The following is a 15153-nucleotide window of genomic DNA, read 5'->3' on the forward strand; positions in this document are numbered from 1 at the left end:
TAAAAATGGTAGGTACTACTAGATTGCAATATCATTTTTGGCATAGGATAGATAGCATTATCTCTTTATAAACACCCTCAAAATGACATATGTACAAATTATTGAAAAAACACATCCAATACATAATTATAGTCTTTTAGGCTCATGGTTTTTTTTTCTCAGGTAGGACCTTTTAGTAATTATATTGAATAGTAAATTATAATGAATACAATTGGATTTACATGTTTTACAAGGTACGGAGTAGAACACACTTTGTGTGGTCGTGCAAAAATATTACCACATCCATTACATAAACCGCAACGAAAACGACATTCTTTTGTGACATTCTTGTATGAATCGAGTGTACTATATATATGTAAGTGCATAATGAAGATTATAGCATGTTTACTCAGATAGGTAATCATAATTAATATTCCCTCCGTCCTCTATTATTTTTTAGCTTTATGGGATTAATGTTACTCGTACTTTATTAATTTCTGGTTAGAAAAAACGATGAGAGAGAAAAGTAGTGGGATTAGTGGAGTTATTTATAAGAGTAATCTCACTTTATTAATTATTGCTTTTGGATATACCTAACTCTAAAAAAAAATACATTGGACAAAATATAAGAATTAAAAAACAAAAAATGGGCCCATTTTTTCCAAGTCAACACAATACCTTGATTACCATTCTTGTTATCCACCACATTTTCATTATTATTACAATCTTTAAAAACTCTTCCACCTTCACCACTCCCCTTAATCTCTTTCAAACAACATTTTTCTTTCCCTCTCCTCCACTCGAACAAGGAGTGGGCATGCCTTGTACTTCCCATACCCATCCTCATGTCAATCATCTCTACTTCATCCTCGTCGCCGTCGTCGTCGTCTTCACCTCACCAATTAAAGCCCAACAACCACCACCATGGCCTGACTCCAACCAAAACTACAACTCCCCTATGGCCACTGCCCTCATTGTCATGATCATCGTCTTCTTCTCGGTTGGCTTCATATCCGTCTACCTCCGCCATTTCCTTGCTTGCTTCGGCTTTCGTGCCTACGGTGGTGGTCGTCGTGGTGGTGGTAATCATATAGGAGGCCAAACACGACATCCTCCCCGTGGACTCGACCCTACTATAATAAACGCTTTCCCCACGTTTTTATACTCCGACGTTAAAGTCCACCGAGTAGGCAAAACGACATCGTTAGAGTGCGCAATTTGTATAACAGAATTCACTGACAATGAGATTTTACAATTGTTGCCTAAATGTAATCATGTGTTTCATCCTCATTGCGTCGGTCCATGGTTCACCTCCCACGTCACGTGCCCGGTTTGTAGGGCGAACCTAGAGATTCCGGTCCACGATCAAAGAACCATCACTTTCCAACAACGGTTCGATCAATCGTCTTCAGGGGACGAATCAGAGCCGTCTAATTTTGGTGTAAACCAAAACGACAGGCATCCTAGGGATGTAATCGTACGAGTTGAACCGACACCAGAGATAACGGCTAAGAGTCCGATACAGGACATTATGAAGGGATTGAGTGAGAGCGGCCGTATGATAAGATTACCTAGGTCACATTCAACGGGTCATTCATTAGTCGAAGATAGTGAGAGATTTACGCTAAGGTTGCCGGATGAGGTACGTAACAAGTTAGTAAATGATGGTAATAATAATCAATTATGTGGTCTACCAGCTGCTATTGTTAGTCCAAGAATTGGGTACCGTGTTAGTAGTGTTGGTTGTGGTACAATGCAAGGGAAACCCGACCGGTGGCGGTTTTCGATGAGCCCGCCTTTTATTTCCCGGCCGGGTACCCCGAAATCGGAAGTTGCCATGGATTGCAGCTACACGACTTCTAGTAAAAATAATAATACTAGTAGCAATAACAATGTGTCAGGGGGAATATTAAGAAGTCCAATAAATTTATTGAAGTCAATGAGATCGCCGAATAAATCGCCGTTACACCATGTTGGTAGATGTAATGACATTGGTGAGCGATCATCGGATCGATTATGGGCTAATCCAATAACGCTTCAACACCTCGAATCTGAGGATAATAATCAAAAGAGTTGATCATGAATCGTGTTGTATTTAACCCTCCAAATAAGTCTTGTTAGTTTTTACTAGCTTAGCAAGGAGTTGAGCTGGGTTGGACCAAAATTTGAGAGTTGGTAATCTCTTTCTAATTCAGTATTAGGCTTTGGGCTTAAGACAAAAAGCACAAAGTTCAAAATTTAATATGGGTCAATCTGTTTTAAACCCCGACCGGATAATTTATCCGGCCGAGGTAAAAGTTGATCAACGATTGATTTTGCCAACGAAGAGTTGCTCATTATTGGTTCGAATCTTGTGGTTGGTGGGGAACAAAGGATATATAGGGAATATATTTGTTATGTTTACAGTTGAATTGGAGTTTAATACACAGAATTTGTGAAGGAACTTTAACCAAAGGAGACTTTTTAAGTTGGGTGTCTAGAGGAGGAAATTGTAATTTCATATATGGTTTAATTTTTGAGATGTCATTGTATATAATTCAATTATTGCAAAGATTTTGTTTTTTTGTTTTTTAGGCTTCTTATTCAATTACATGCGCATGAAATATATTGTCATGTAGTTGGATGAAGTCTTTAAAAACATGTCAACGATCTATGATAGAGCTAATGGATCCTAAGCTTGGAATTAGGGACTTGTTTATTTAATTAGTCATTACCAAAAGCTTAAGTTGATGTGAGGCCCAGGAATATGTTTTATACTCTATCACTCCCCTTCACATGAAAGGCCCTTTGGGCTTGAAATGTAGATGCAACACAGGCCCACCCATACCTAGCGCGAATTAATTACACTTTGAAGGAGGGGTGGATGAGATTCGAACCCGTGACCTTTATATCACGCTGGCTCCGATACCATATTAGTGGACCAATTCAACCAAAAGCTTAAGCTGATGGTTAAGGCCCAGGAATATCTTTTATAATTTCCTTATAATATGGTTTTATATCATTATCTAACACTCACTATCTCTTAATTAAGAGATTAGCCGGCTTGATATTCTCTTACTTGTATAGTTTAGATTGGGAAAGGCAAACACGTTGGCTAAGCTGATCATGTTTGTCCAAAGTCAGAATATACAAGTGAGATATCAAAAAAAAATTCTTATTGCCATTTGTCAAATTCTTGTTTGTCCCCACATTTTTTTGTTTATGTATACTACCATCTTCACCCCCCCCCCCAATAATATTTATGTATACTTTTTCTTACTCTATTCATCACCCTTTTTCATACAAATACTTTCTTTTTTACACTGCGGCTCTATTATATAATTTACCCTCTTCTTATGCCTATTCATTTCTTCAAAATTTCTTAGAAATAAGAATATACATCTAGTGATCAAGTTGAACAATTAGAAACAAATAGAGTACTAATGTTGGCCACATGATTAATTCCTTTAAAAAAACAAAAATCATAAAGATATATTGTTTAAACACTTGTTTGAATTAAAATGTATTGACCTATATGTACAAAATATCTTATTTATAATTGATTAAGATATGTATTGTTTATCAATACAACTTAAGGCTGTTTTTTAGAGAAGAGATTAGGCCGTGTTTAATAGGTTGTTAATAACGTAAGTACGCTTATAGTATTACATTTGGCGTTTTGCGCCTGAATTAACTAATAAAATAAATTAAATATGCTAATAAGATGATACTGTATGAAAGATTGAATATAATAATTTATCTAACTATCATACTCAACCTCAAGTTTGTACAAGTTTATACGTTATCAATTGGCTAACTAAGCTGATTCAAAACCTTGTATATGGGGCTGGCAATCCCTGACCTGACCCGATGTTAATGAGAGAAACCCGAACCCGACCCGAACTCGAACAACCTGAATTGACCAAAATGTCATATATCGTTATACTTTTAAGTTTTAAACTATTTTTGATAGTTTTTAAGCACAACCCGAAATTGACCTAAAATCTGACCCGAACCCGACCTGCTGACCCGAATTTCCACCCCTACTTGTATATCTTGCAATTCTCCTTTCAAAATAAATTAAATAGAATACCACATAACAAGCAAAACTTTAAGACAAAGGATAGATTATGTTTATTATCGTGATGTAGTGTTTTTTATCTCAGGAATTGATCAAATTGAGTACCACCTCAAAACTTTAACTAACATTCACTCGTATCAATAAGTATGCAATTTGTAATATAAATGTTAGTTGAGACGATCAATACAAGAGGAGGGGTGAATTGTATAGAGTTCCTAATGACTACTTTTTGCGGATAAATAAACAATGCGTAAAGGAACTTAAGCAAACACACAGATTTTACGAGGAAACCTTCCAGGGCCCAACTGGAAGTAAAACCTCGACCCTACCTTAGGGATTTCAAACACAAAACACTTCACTATAATAGGGCAAACACCAAGTTACAACCTATTAGACACAAACCTTTATTTCACAAGTTCCTCACTGGACTTGCTACTTGATAGGACCATATCCTACCCAATCTAAGCACCACACTTAGATTCACTCGTACCACCAAAGTACTACACGTACTACCAAAGTACACAACACTCGTACCACCCCAGTACAAAACTCACAGCCTCACCAAGAAGCTTACACAAATCTGTATGTAACACAAATTATAAATATCACCCAAATAACCCAACCAATACAAATATAAGACGCCTATTATGATAGGTAAGCAATGCACGAAATCCGAAACTAATATGATAAGTTAAAAGCTTGGTAAACTTACTCAGTTAAAGCACTGTGATTTCTCCACGCATAAACTCACAAAAACCTAAAATATTTTTCTCTCTACTATTTATACAAGTAACACTTTTATAGAAGGTAGGTTTTCTAAAAAGATAAATATGTTAACTTGACTTATCTTTTTAAACACGGTTTTAGCAAATCAAGTGGAATAAAATCTTTTCCGAAAATAAGTATAAAAGATATTTATTAAGAAGACTTATCTTTCTTAATAAACCGAATTTAGAGAAAAATAATCTTTTTAGAAAATCTTTTTCCTAAAATCTATCTTTTATTATTTTCCATATTTATTTTAATTACCAAGCAAACTTATCACGTCTCTAATAAATTCCGGGCACTAACCTACTTATCATATTAACAATAATTTCTAAGAATAAAACTTTAACAATTATTGTTGCGCCGCACTCTGATCAGATGAATTACTTGGGCTCCAAGCATATCAAGTTCCACCAAAGAACTTAACTGACAGTATTCAAGTTCCTGTTAGGGAACTTAGTTCTTGTTAGAGAACTCTTCCTCTGATTTGTTTTAAATTCTTCAATAAAGATCTTCTTCATGTCTTCTTAGATTCAGATGGTTCTTCAATCACCAAGATTATTCTGCACCTTGACTAATCACACAGTAGAGAATCTTTATTAGATGAGTTTGCTTTTAGTTTAAGTTCCTCATCATCAAAACCTTTATGCTTCAACAATTTTCCCCTTTTTGATGATGACAAACTTAAGCAAACTCTAGAACAAGTTAAACAAAATTGAAGGTCGTATTTTTATTTATTTTTTTTTATTGACAAAAAGTAAACATCCACAAAACAAAGATTAAACCAAAAGCAATAAAACATAAATAAGCAAAAACTAAAAAAAAAAAACTAACTAAACTAACTGAACTACTCAAGCATCATAACAGAGAAAAAAATTCTGATACTTTATTAACTAAAACCCGTAACAACTAGCCTCCAAGTTTGCTTCTTCTTTTCCCCCTTTTGGCATTATCAAAAAGTCTTTTTTTTCAAGTTATTAAACATCTAGCCACAACCCCACAAGCAATTCATCGAGTGTGGGAAACTGAAGGCAACGCTGCTAAACAACCTGAAGCAAGTTCTACCTTTCTGCATAAGTGTTCAATACACACATAAACACACAATTATAAGCAAAGTTCCAACTGTTCATTAAAAACCAAAAGATTTATCATCCAATTGAACAATTTAGAAAATTTACAAACAAAATTAATTGTTCAAATACTAAAAGCAGAAATTAAAGTTGTTCATGACTGAGACAGAGAAAATAGGCTAGGCTAAACAAAGATTGAAAAGGAATAGGGTAGGCTAGGTTTCAAGAAACTCCAGAATTTTCTTGTGGTCCTCCTTTGTCTGTTGTGCAGAGGCTTCCAAATTGTCTTCAGGACCTTTGATTTTCACCAGGAACTCCTCCTTTTGTTCCTGTAGAGCCTTGTTCAGTTCTTGCTCTTGAAACTCTTTTTGCTCTTGAAGTTCCTTGTTCTGTTTTAGCACCAGCTTCTTGAGTTCCTTTAACTCCTTCCCCTGCTCCTGCACCAACTTCTCCAGGGTCAGCATCTGAAGTTTTCCGGCAGAATCCTTCACTTGATTCTCAACCCTTTCCATCCTATTCACCAATTCAGCAACTTGCCCATTGAGGATAATTTCCTCAACATCCAACTCCAGTGGTTGTTCCATACTGGTTTGAGGAACAACACTGGCAGAAATCCTCCTGCTCTTTCTCACAGGCTGCTCAGACACAGCCTTTTCCTTTCTATTCCCTGTCACTTTCTCTTTCTTTTTCTCCCCCTTCTCTATTTTTTGAATTTTTCCTTGCACAACCTCCAAACTTAACCCAGCTAGAGCTTCCTCACTGATCACATTTTCAGGCCTTTCATCCAAGGCCCCATATTTACCCTTCAGAACTACTCCAGCATTCTCAAACACAATAGACAAAATGGCTCCATAACCCACTTTTGTCCTACTAGGAACACAGTGTGCTAAATGCTGGTACATTAAGGAAGGAAAGTTAACCTTAATGTTCTTAGAAATACAGAAGATTACTGCCATATCCATCAAACATGTTCCCCTTTCTTAGCAGTTCTAGGCAAAATAGTCTTCTTCACAAGATTAAACAACAATTTGTTTAAGGGACTTAGATCATTGTGACTCATGACCTTCTTCCCCCTTTGACCACCTAAGGCCTCAACAATGTCACCAGTCAGATAGTTACCTACATTGACACTTCCCTTTCCTTTAATATAAGACTCATATTCCTCAGTAGGTGTCTTCAGAATTTTACCTAGGGTTTCAATGTTCAATTCAATTTTTACCCCATTAACAACACTCGAAATTACCCCTAATTTTGCTTGAAAATTTTGACAAAATTCAGTCATAGCAACAGGGTACAGATAGTTTGCTGAAACTCTCGACAACAGAAATTTCCAACCTTGAAACTTAATTAAGTCAATAAATTCTAAAAATCTTTGTTTCCTACACCAAACTATATCAATGCGATGTCCTACTACATACCTTCCTGCATGTGACTCAAGTTCCGCTTAATCAGTCACCTCCTCTTCTTCATCTTCCTTTTCAGATTCTTCTTTTTCTGAATTATTCTCCTCTTCTTTTTCTTCTTCTCCCTCACTCATCTCTTCTTCCTCTTCGTTCTCCTCTTTTGTCTCTTCTGAATTTTTACTTTGAGCAAACTCGTCAACTTCCTCGATTTGCTTTTCAAGAGACTTCCCACTTTGTTTCTTGTCTTTCCACTCTTTTAATCGTTGAAGAATACTTGAGACAGAGGATTCCCCTTGATCACTCTTACTTTCGACTTCTTTTGGTTTCGGAGGTGATTTTCTAGGGTTTTCGGGAGTTTTGTTTGAAGTAGAGGATGATTTGTAGTTTACCATGGCTAAGGGAGATGTTTCTTCTTGAATTGTATTTTCGGAGTATTGAGAGTTTTCTGAGGAGACGATTTCAGCAATGATCACCATTGTTGTTTTAGGGAGGGTTTATAAAGTTTGAAAGAGTTTTTACTGAGTAGGGTTTAATTGATTTGACAGTGGGGTGAAAGAAATGGGTGAAATCAGCTTTTATAATTAATGAAACGATGTGAAGGAATTTAAGAGGTTTCACTGTTCAGTCATCAATTGAACAAATTCAATTAATTTTTTTTTTCAATTTTGAAATCACTAGATGAATCTTCAAAAACTTTTTTTTTCAAATTCAATTAATTTAAAAGAAATTTCTATAAAAACACAATTGGAACACGCTTTGTACATATGTGCAATGTACATATTTAATAACTTATACAGTTAAGAAATTTAATGAACTTACCTTTGGTAGTTAACAACGGTGACACTTCAGCTATGCTTATCACACCAAAATTGTGTTAGATGCTCTTTTCGCTCTATTTCCATTATTTTTAACTTTGCCATATCTAGGAACTTCAGAAGTAGTCAATTCAGCTTGATCATTCCAAGTTCCAGTCTCAATTTCTCAAATCTTTCTCTATTCAAGGGTTTGGTCAAAATATCTGCAAGTTGATATTCCGTACTACAAAATTCCAATTTAATGTTCCCTTGTTCCACATTATCTTTTAGAAAGTGATGCCTAATGTGGATGTGTTTAACCTTAGAGTGCTGAACTGGATCTTTAGAAATACATATAGCACTTGTGTTGTCACAGTAGATAGGTACACATTCAAAAATAAGACCAAAATCTCTAACCTGTTGTTTTATCCAAAGTACTTGTGAACAACATGCTGTTGCTGCCACATATTTAGCTTCAGTTGTAGATAGAGCAACTGTGTTTTGCTTCTTGGAACCCCAAGAAACTAAACAAGGTCCTAAGAACTATACCATACCTGAAGTGCTTTTTCTATTCACCAAATCACCTGCATAGTCAGCATCAGTAAAGCCATGTAAATCATATGAGTCACTTCTAGGATAGAAGAGAGACAAGTCATCAGTTCCTTTCAAATATCTAAGGATTCTCTTTACTGCTTTCAGGTGTGACTCCTTTGAGTTTGCTTGGAACCCGGCACACAAACCTACACTGAAAGATATGTCAGGTCTACTAGCTGTTAAGTAAAGTAAAGAACCTATCATACCTCTGTACATAGGTTGATCAACACAAGTTCCAGATGGATCATCGTCCAATATGGTTGCAATACCCATTGGAGTATCATTTGTCTTAGCATTTTCAAGCTTGTATTTCTTGATCAGTTCCTTGATATACTTTTGTTGATGGACATGATTCCTTTCTCAGATTGCTTTATTTGCAGTCCGAGAAAGAAATTTAATTCTCCCATCATGCTCATTTTCAATTCTCCACTCATCAAGTCAGCAAAATACTTGCACAAAGATTCATTAGTTGCACCAAACAAAATATCATCAACATAAATTTGTACAACTAATATGTCAGTTCCATTTGATTTTAAAAACAAAGTTTTATCTATTTTTCCACGTTTAAAATCATTTTGTAATAGAAACTTTGACAATCTTTCATACTATGCTCTAGGAGCTTGCTTCAGCCCATAAAGTGCTTTGTCCAGCTTGTAGACATGGTTTGGGAGCTCTGGATTTTCGAATTCAGGAGGTTGTTCCACATAGACTTCTTCATTTAGAAATCCATTTAGAAAAGCACATTTTACATCCATCTGGAACAACGTGAATCCCATATAAGTAGCAAAAGCAATTAGTAAACGAATAGCCTCTAACCTGGCTACTGGAGCAAATGTTTCTTCATAGTCTATTCCTTCTTGTTGATTGAAACCTTGTACAACCAGTCTTGCTTTATTTCTGACAATAATGCCATGCTCATCTAGCTTGTTCCTAAATACCCACTTTAAACCTATTGTCTTCTTATCTTTGGGTCTAGGTTCCAGATGCCATACTTTGTTTCTTTCAAACTCATTTAGTTCAGCTTGCATAGAATTAATCCAGTCTAGGTCAGTTAATGCTTTGACATAATTCTTAGGTTCCATAGAAGAAATAAATGCATAGAATGCACAGAAGTTCCTAAGCTGAGATCTAGTCTGAGTTCCTTTTGTAATATCACTCATGATTGCATCAACAGGATGTGATTTATGATGTTTTCATCGTTTAGGTGTAAAGTCCTTCACTGGATACAATCTTTCCTGATCATTGTTGACTGGTTCTTCTGTAGGAACTTGTTCTTGAGTCTCAGTTGGAACTTCAACAGGATTCTTCTCATTCTGATTTTGATCTTATTCTTGAGTAGGAGATCCTGGGGCATTCTCCGTTTCTGGTTCTTCATTTGCTTCCAGATTCGTTTGCTCTCCAATTTCCACTTGCTTCTTCTGCAATGATAATGATTTTTCATCTGGATCTGTCTTGCGGACAAGTCCAATTTCAAAGTCATCATCACACTCCTGTACATCATTTAACGACTGTTCAGTTTCATCAAAAATAATATGTACAGATTCCTCAACGCACATTGTCCTTTTATTATAGACTCTATATGCTTTAATATTAGAGGCATATCCTAGGAATACAGCCTCATCACTACGTTCATCAAACTTTCCCAAGTTCCTTTTACCATTGTTATGAACAAAACATTTACAACCAAAAGATCTAAAATAAGAAATATTAGGTTTTCTCCCTTTTATCAGCTCATAGGGAGTTTTGTTGGTAATGGCTCTAACTGATACTCTGTTAAGAATATAACATGCTGTATTCACTGCATCTGCCCAGAAGTTCCTAGGCAAACCACTTGAGATCAGCATTGTTCTAGCCATGTCTTCAAGGTTTCTGTTCTTGCGTTCTGCTACTCCATTTTGTTGAGGAGTCCTGGGGGCAGAGAAGTTGTGATCCATTCCATGTTCAGTGCATAATTCATCAAATTTTGAATTTTCGAATTCTGTGCCATGATCTGATCTGAGGTGTATCAATGGATTACCTGTTCTTCTCTGTTCTTTCTTTACAAAAGCTATAAATTCATCAAACGTGTCATCTTTACTCACAAGAAAGAAAACCCAAGTAAACCTTGAAAAGTCATCAACAATAACCATAACATATCTCTTACCACTTCTACTTTGGATTCTCATTGGACCACATAGATCCATATGAACAAGTTCCAAAGGTCTTTTGGTACTTACCATTTTCTTGGACTTAAAAGAAACTCGAGTCTGTTTTCCTCTAACACAAGCATCACACACTTTGTCATATAGGAACTTAATACGTGGAAGTCCTTCCACTAATTCCTTAGATCTCAATTTATCAAGTAGAGTGAAGCTTGCATGTCCAAATCTTTTGTGCCATAATAAAGGATCAGTCTCAATGACACTAAGACATGTTAAACTACTATTAGGAACTTCGTTAAGATCAACAACATACGTGTTTCCTTTACGAGTTCCTTCTAAGATGATGTTCCCAGTGTCATTATGAATGATTATGCACTTATTAGAAGTAAAGCTTACAGAGTTACCTTTGTCACAAAACTGTGAAATACTCAACAAGTTATGTTTGAGGCCCTCGACCAAAAATACATTATCAATTGCATGGGAACTTGACCTTCCTACTTTGCCAATAGCAACTATATCTCCAGTCATGTTATCACCAAAGGTCACAGTTCCCCCATAGTAGGCATCCAGTGAGAGAAATCTAGATTTATCTCCAGTCATGTGCTTAGAACAACCACTGTCGAGGTACCAAGTGTTGTTCCCCCTCACTGGAACCTGCATGAGAAATCAAACATTAGGTTCAGGAACCCAGGTTTCCTTGGGTTCCTGTGTAACAACAGTAGGTTTATTCTTTTCGATCCAAATTTGTTCTACATGCTTTTTGTTTTTCTGAGTACTATTTTCTTTCTTAGGACACTTAACTTGTTTGTGTCTAGTATTTCCACAGAAATAACAAACTATACTACTAGGAAGGTCCACATATTTCTTTTCTTTTTGGAACTTCTTTTTGAAACCCAAACCTTCTGTTCTTTTTGTTTGAGCTTTGGTGATCCAATCAGGAACTCTGTAATCTACAGGTTGTTTGCCTTTCCTAGCTTTCTCAAGTTCCCCCTCAAGTCTTGCTTTATCCGCTTTTATATTTTCTAAATCAGATTTCAGTTTTTCAAAATTCGGATATTGAGCAAGTGGAGGAACTTCAGAATCAGGGCATTAAGACAGAGTTTCATCAAGGATAGTTCCACATTCAACATTATGTTATCATGTTTCAACCTGTCTATAGTTTCTTTTAAATGATTATTATCATCGAACAGACTAAAGAATCTATATTGAATATCAAATTTCAAATTATCAACTCAGTGACTGTTTTCTTTAAAAGTAACCAAAGCTTAATCACTTTTATGTTTAGCTTTATACAAATCCTTAAGTTCTTCTTGAATTTCCAAAACAGCTAAAATTAAGTTTTCTTTAGAGAAATGTCTAAGTTCTTTTTGAGAAAACCATACCTCAGACTCTAGTTCCTTCAGCTTTGCCTTTTCATCAATTTTGGCCATCAAACATAGATGGGCAGTTTCCTCTGCTGATTGTTCTTCCTCTTCCTCAAAATCTGAATCTCCCCAAGCAGCTAACATGGCTTTTTTCACGTTGTCCTTGGTGAAGTAAGGTTTGTAGACTCTTGACTCTTTGGATTGCTCCTTGCCCTTAGTCTTTCCTTTCTCACCGTCTGGTAATGGACAATCTTTAATGAAGTGATATTTTGAGCCGTACTTGAAACATGTTGTGTTTCTGGAACTTGCATATTTCTTGTTCCTATTGAACTTCTTGTAGTTCATCATCCTTTTGAACTTTCTTACTAGCATTGCCATTTCTTCCTCATCAGCTTCTGATTCCTCTGAGTCTTGAGCCTTAAGAGCCAGACTCTTGTTTTTGGAACTTTCAGATGGAACTCAGATGTAGTTCATGAGTCATCAATGATCCAGCTAGTTGTTCCATGTTGAACTTTGTGAAGTCCTTAGCTTCCTGCATAGCAGTAACCTTTGACCTCCATCGTTCATCTTGTGGTAGACTCCTCAAGATCTTCCTAGCCTGTTCATCAATTGGAATGTGTCTGCCAAGGGAATTCAGTTCATTAATAATATCATTGAACCTAGTAAACATTTCCTCTATAGTTTCCTTTGATTGCATTTCAAACCTTTCATATCTAGACATCAACAAATCAATTTTAGAACGTTTTACCTCATTTGTACCTTCATGAGTTACTTCTAGTAGATCCCAAATCTGTTTAGCAGACTTGCATGCCATGATACGATTATGTTCATGAGGTCCAAGTCCACAATGCAAATACTTTATGGCTAAAGCATTCAATTCAAGTTTTTGATAATCTTCTTTGTCATAATCAAAAATAGGTTTAGGAACTACCTCTTTCTTTTCATTGGTTATGGTTATTTCAAAATCACCAGCTTCAATAACGCGCCAAACCTGGTAATTTTCTGCCTTAATAAATATCTCCATCCTGTTCTTCCAGTAGGTGTAGAACTTACCATTGAACATGGGTGGACGTTGGGTAGAATACCCTTCTTTAAGTTTCTCTTTGTAATTCATCTCTCCAGGAACTTACTCAGCAAAGTTATTCGCTTATACGAGAGTACCTTGCTCTGATACCAATTTTTAGTTGAGACGATCAATACAAGAGGGGGGGTGAATTGTATAGAGTTCCTAATGACTACTTTTTGCGGATAAATAAACAATGCGTAAAGGAACTTAAGCCAACACACAGATTTTACGAGGAAACCTTCCAGGGCCCAACTGGAAGTAAAACCTCGACCCTACCTTAGGGATTTCAAACACAAAACACTTCACTATAATAAGGCAAACACCAAGTTACAACCTATTAGACACAAACCTTTATTTCACAAGTTCCTCACTGGACTTGCTACTTGATAGGACCCTATCCTACCCAATCTAAGCACCCCACTTAGATTCACTCGTACCACCAAAGTACTACACGTACTACCAAAGTACACAACACTCGTACCACCCCAGTACAAAACTCACAGCCTCACCAAGAAGCTTACACAAATCTGTATGTAACACAAATTATAAATATCACCCCAAATAACCCAACCAATACAAATATAAGACGCCTATTATGATAGGTAAGCAATGCACGAAATCTGAAACTAATATGATAAGTTAAAAGCTTGGTAAACTTACTCAGTTAAAGCACTGTGATTTCTCCACGCATAAACTCACAAAAACCTAAAATATTTTTCTCTTTACTATTTATACAAGTAACACTTGTATAGAAGGTAGGTTTTCTAAAAAGATAAATATGTTAACTTGACTTATCTTTTTAAACACGGTTTTACAAATCAAGTGGAATAAAATCTTTTCCGAAAATAAGTATAAAAGATATTTATTAAGAAGACTTATCTTTCTTAATAAACCGAATTTAGAGAAAAATAATCTTTTTAGAAAATCTTTTTCCTAAAATCTATCTTTTATTATTTTTCATATTTATTTTAATTACCAAGCAAACTTATCACGTTTCTAATAAATTCCGCGCACTAACCTACTTACCATATTAACAATAATTTCTAAGAATAAAACTTTAACAATTATTGCTGCACTGCACTCTGATCAGATGAATTACTCGGGCTCCAAGCATATCAAGTTCCACCAAAGAACTTAACTGCCAGTCTTCAAGTTCCTATTAGGGAACTTAGTTCTTGTTAGAGAACTCTTCCTCTGATTTGTTTTAACTTCTTCAATAAAGATCTTCTTCATGTCTTCTTAGATTCAGATGGTTCTTCAATCACCAAGATTATTCTGCACCTTGACTAATCACACACTAGAGAATCTTTATTAGATGAGTTTGCTTTTAGTTTAAGTTCCTCATCATCAAAACCTTTATGCTTCAACAATAAATGATGAGCATGAGACCTGTCATATCTAAAAATCATCTGATCTTTCAGATCATTGAATCACTGTATTACGCAACATTGTACATGCTAAGGGCCCATCAATCAATATAGGAAATAATTTATGGTTGGTCTACATGTAATTCAATTAATTTTATATGAAAAATAATTTTGTGATAGGATCATATAACTCCTCAACAACTCCAAGGATAAAATTAAAACATAAAAGAGACAGAAGAAGAAAAAGGGAGGAGGTTCATGAGTGAAATAATTATATACACCTAAGTGGATGGTATATACTCAAAAGTATTTTTTTGTTAATTTGCTGATTAAATGAGCAATAATCATTAAAATGAGCAAATAAGACCTTTAGGTGTACCGTGCACATAGGTGTACATACATAAAAAACTCCCGCCCATGAGGGAATACAACATTACAACGGGTTGGTTGATTGACCAAAAATGTGAAATGGTGTATGTACTTTTGTTATGTGACCACATTTTTTCTTTACCTATTTTTTAACTTCACTTTTGATCTCATTTATAATTTT

The 15153-nt window shown here is 35.6% G+C and overlaps 1 protein-coding gene across 1 annotated transcript; it reads left to right on the top strand.

The window, feature by feature from the left end:
* Positions 1 to 492: 492 nt before the first annotated feature.
* LOC110706646 (E3 ubiquitin-protein ligase ATL6-like) lies at positions 493 to 2665 on the top strand. Its single transcript, XM_021884597.1, has one exon. The coding sequence runs from the start codon at positions 626 to 628 to the stop codon at positions 2054 to 2056; it is 1431 nt and encodes a 476-aa protein (XP_021740289.1). The 5' UTR covers positions 493 to 625; the 3' UTR covers positions 2057 to 2665.
* Positions 2666 to 15153: the final 12488 nt, after the last annotated feature.

The sequence above is a fragment of the Chenopodium quinoa genome, unplaced genomic scaffold, assembly GCF_001683475.1.
Source record: "Chenopodium quinoa cultivar QQ74 unplaced genomic scaffold, ASM168347v1, whole genome shotgun sequence".
Lineage (NCBI taxonomy): Eukaryota > Viridiplantae > Streptophyta > Magnoliopsida > Caryophyllales > Amaranthaceae > Chenopodium > Chenopodium quinoa.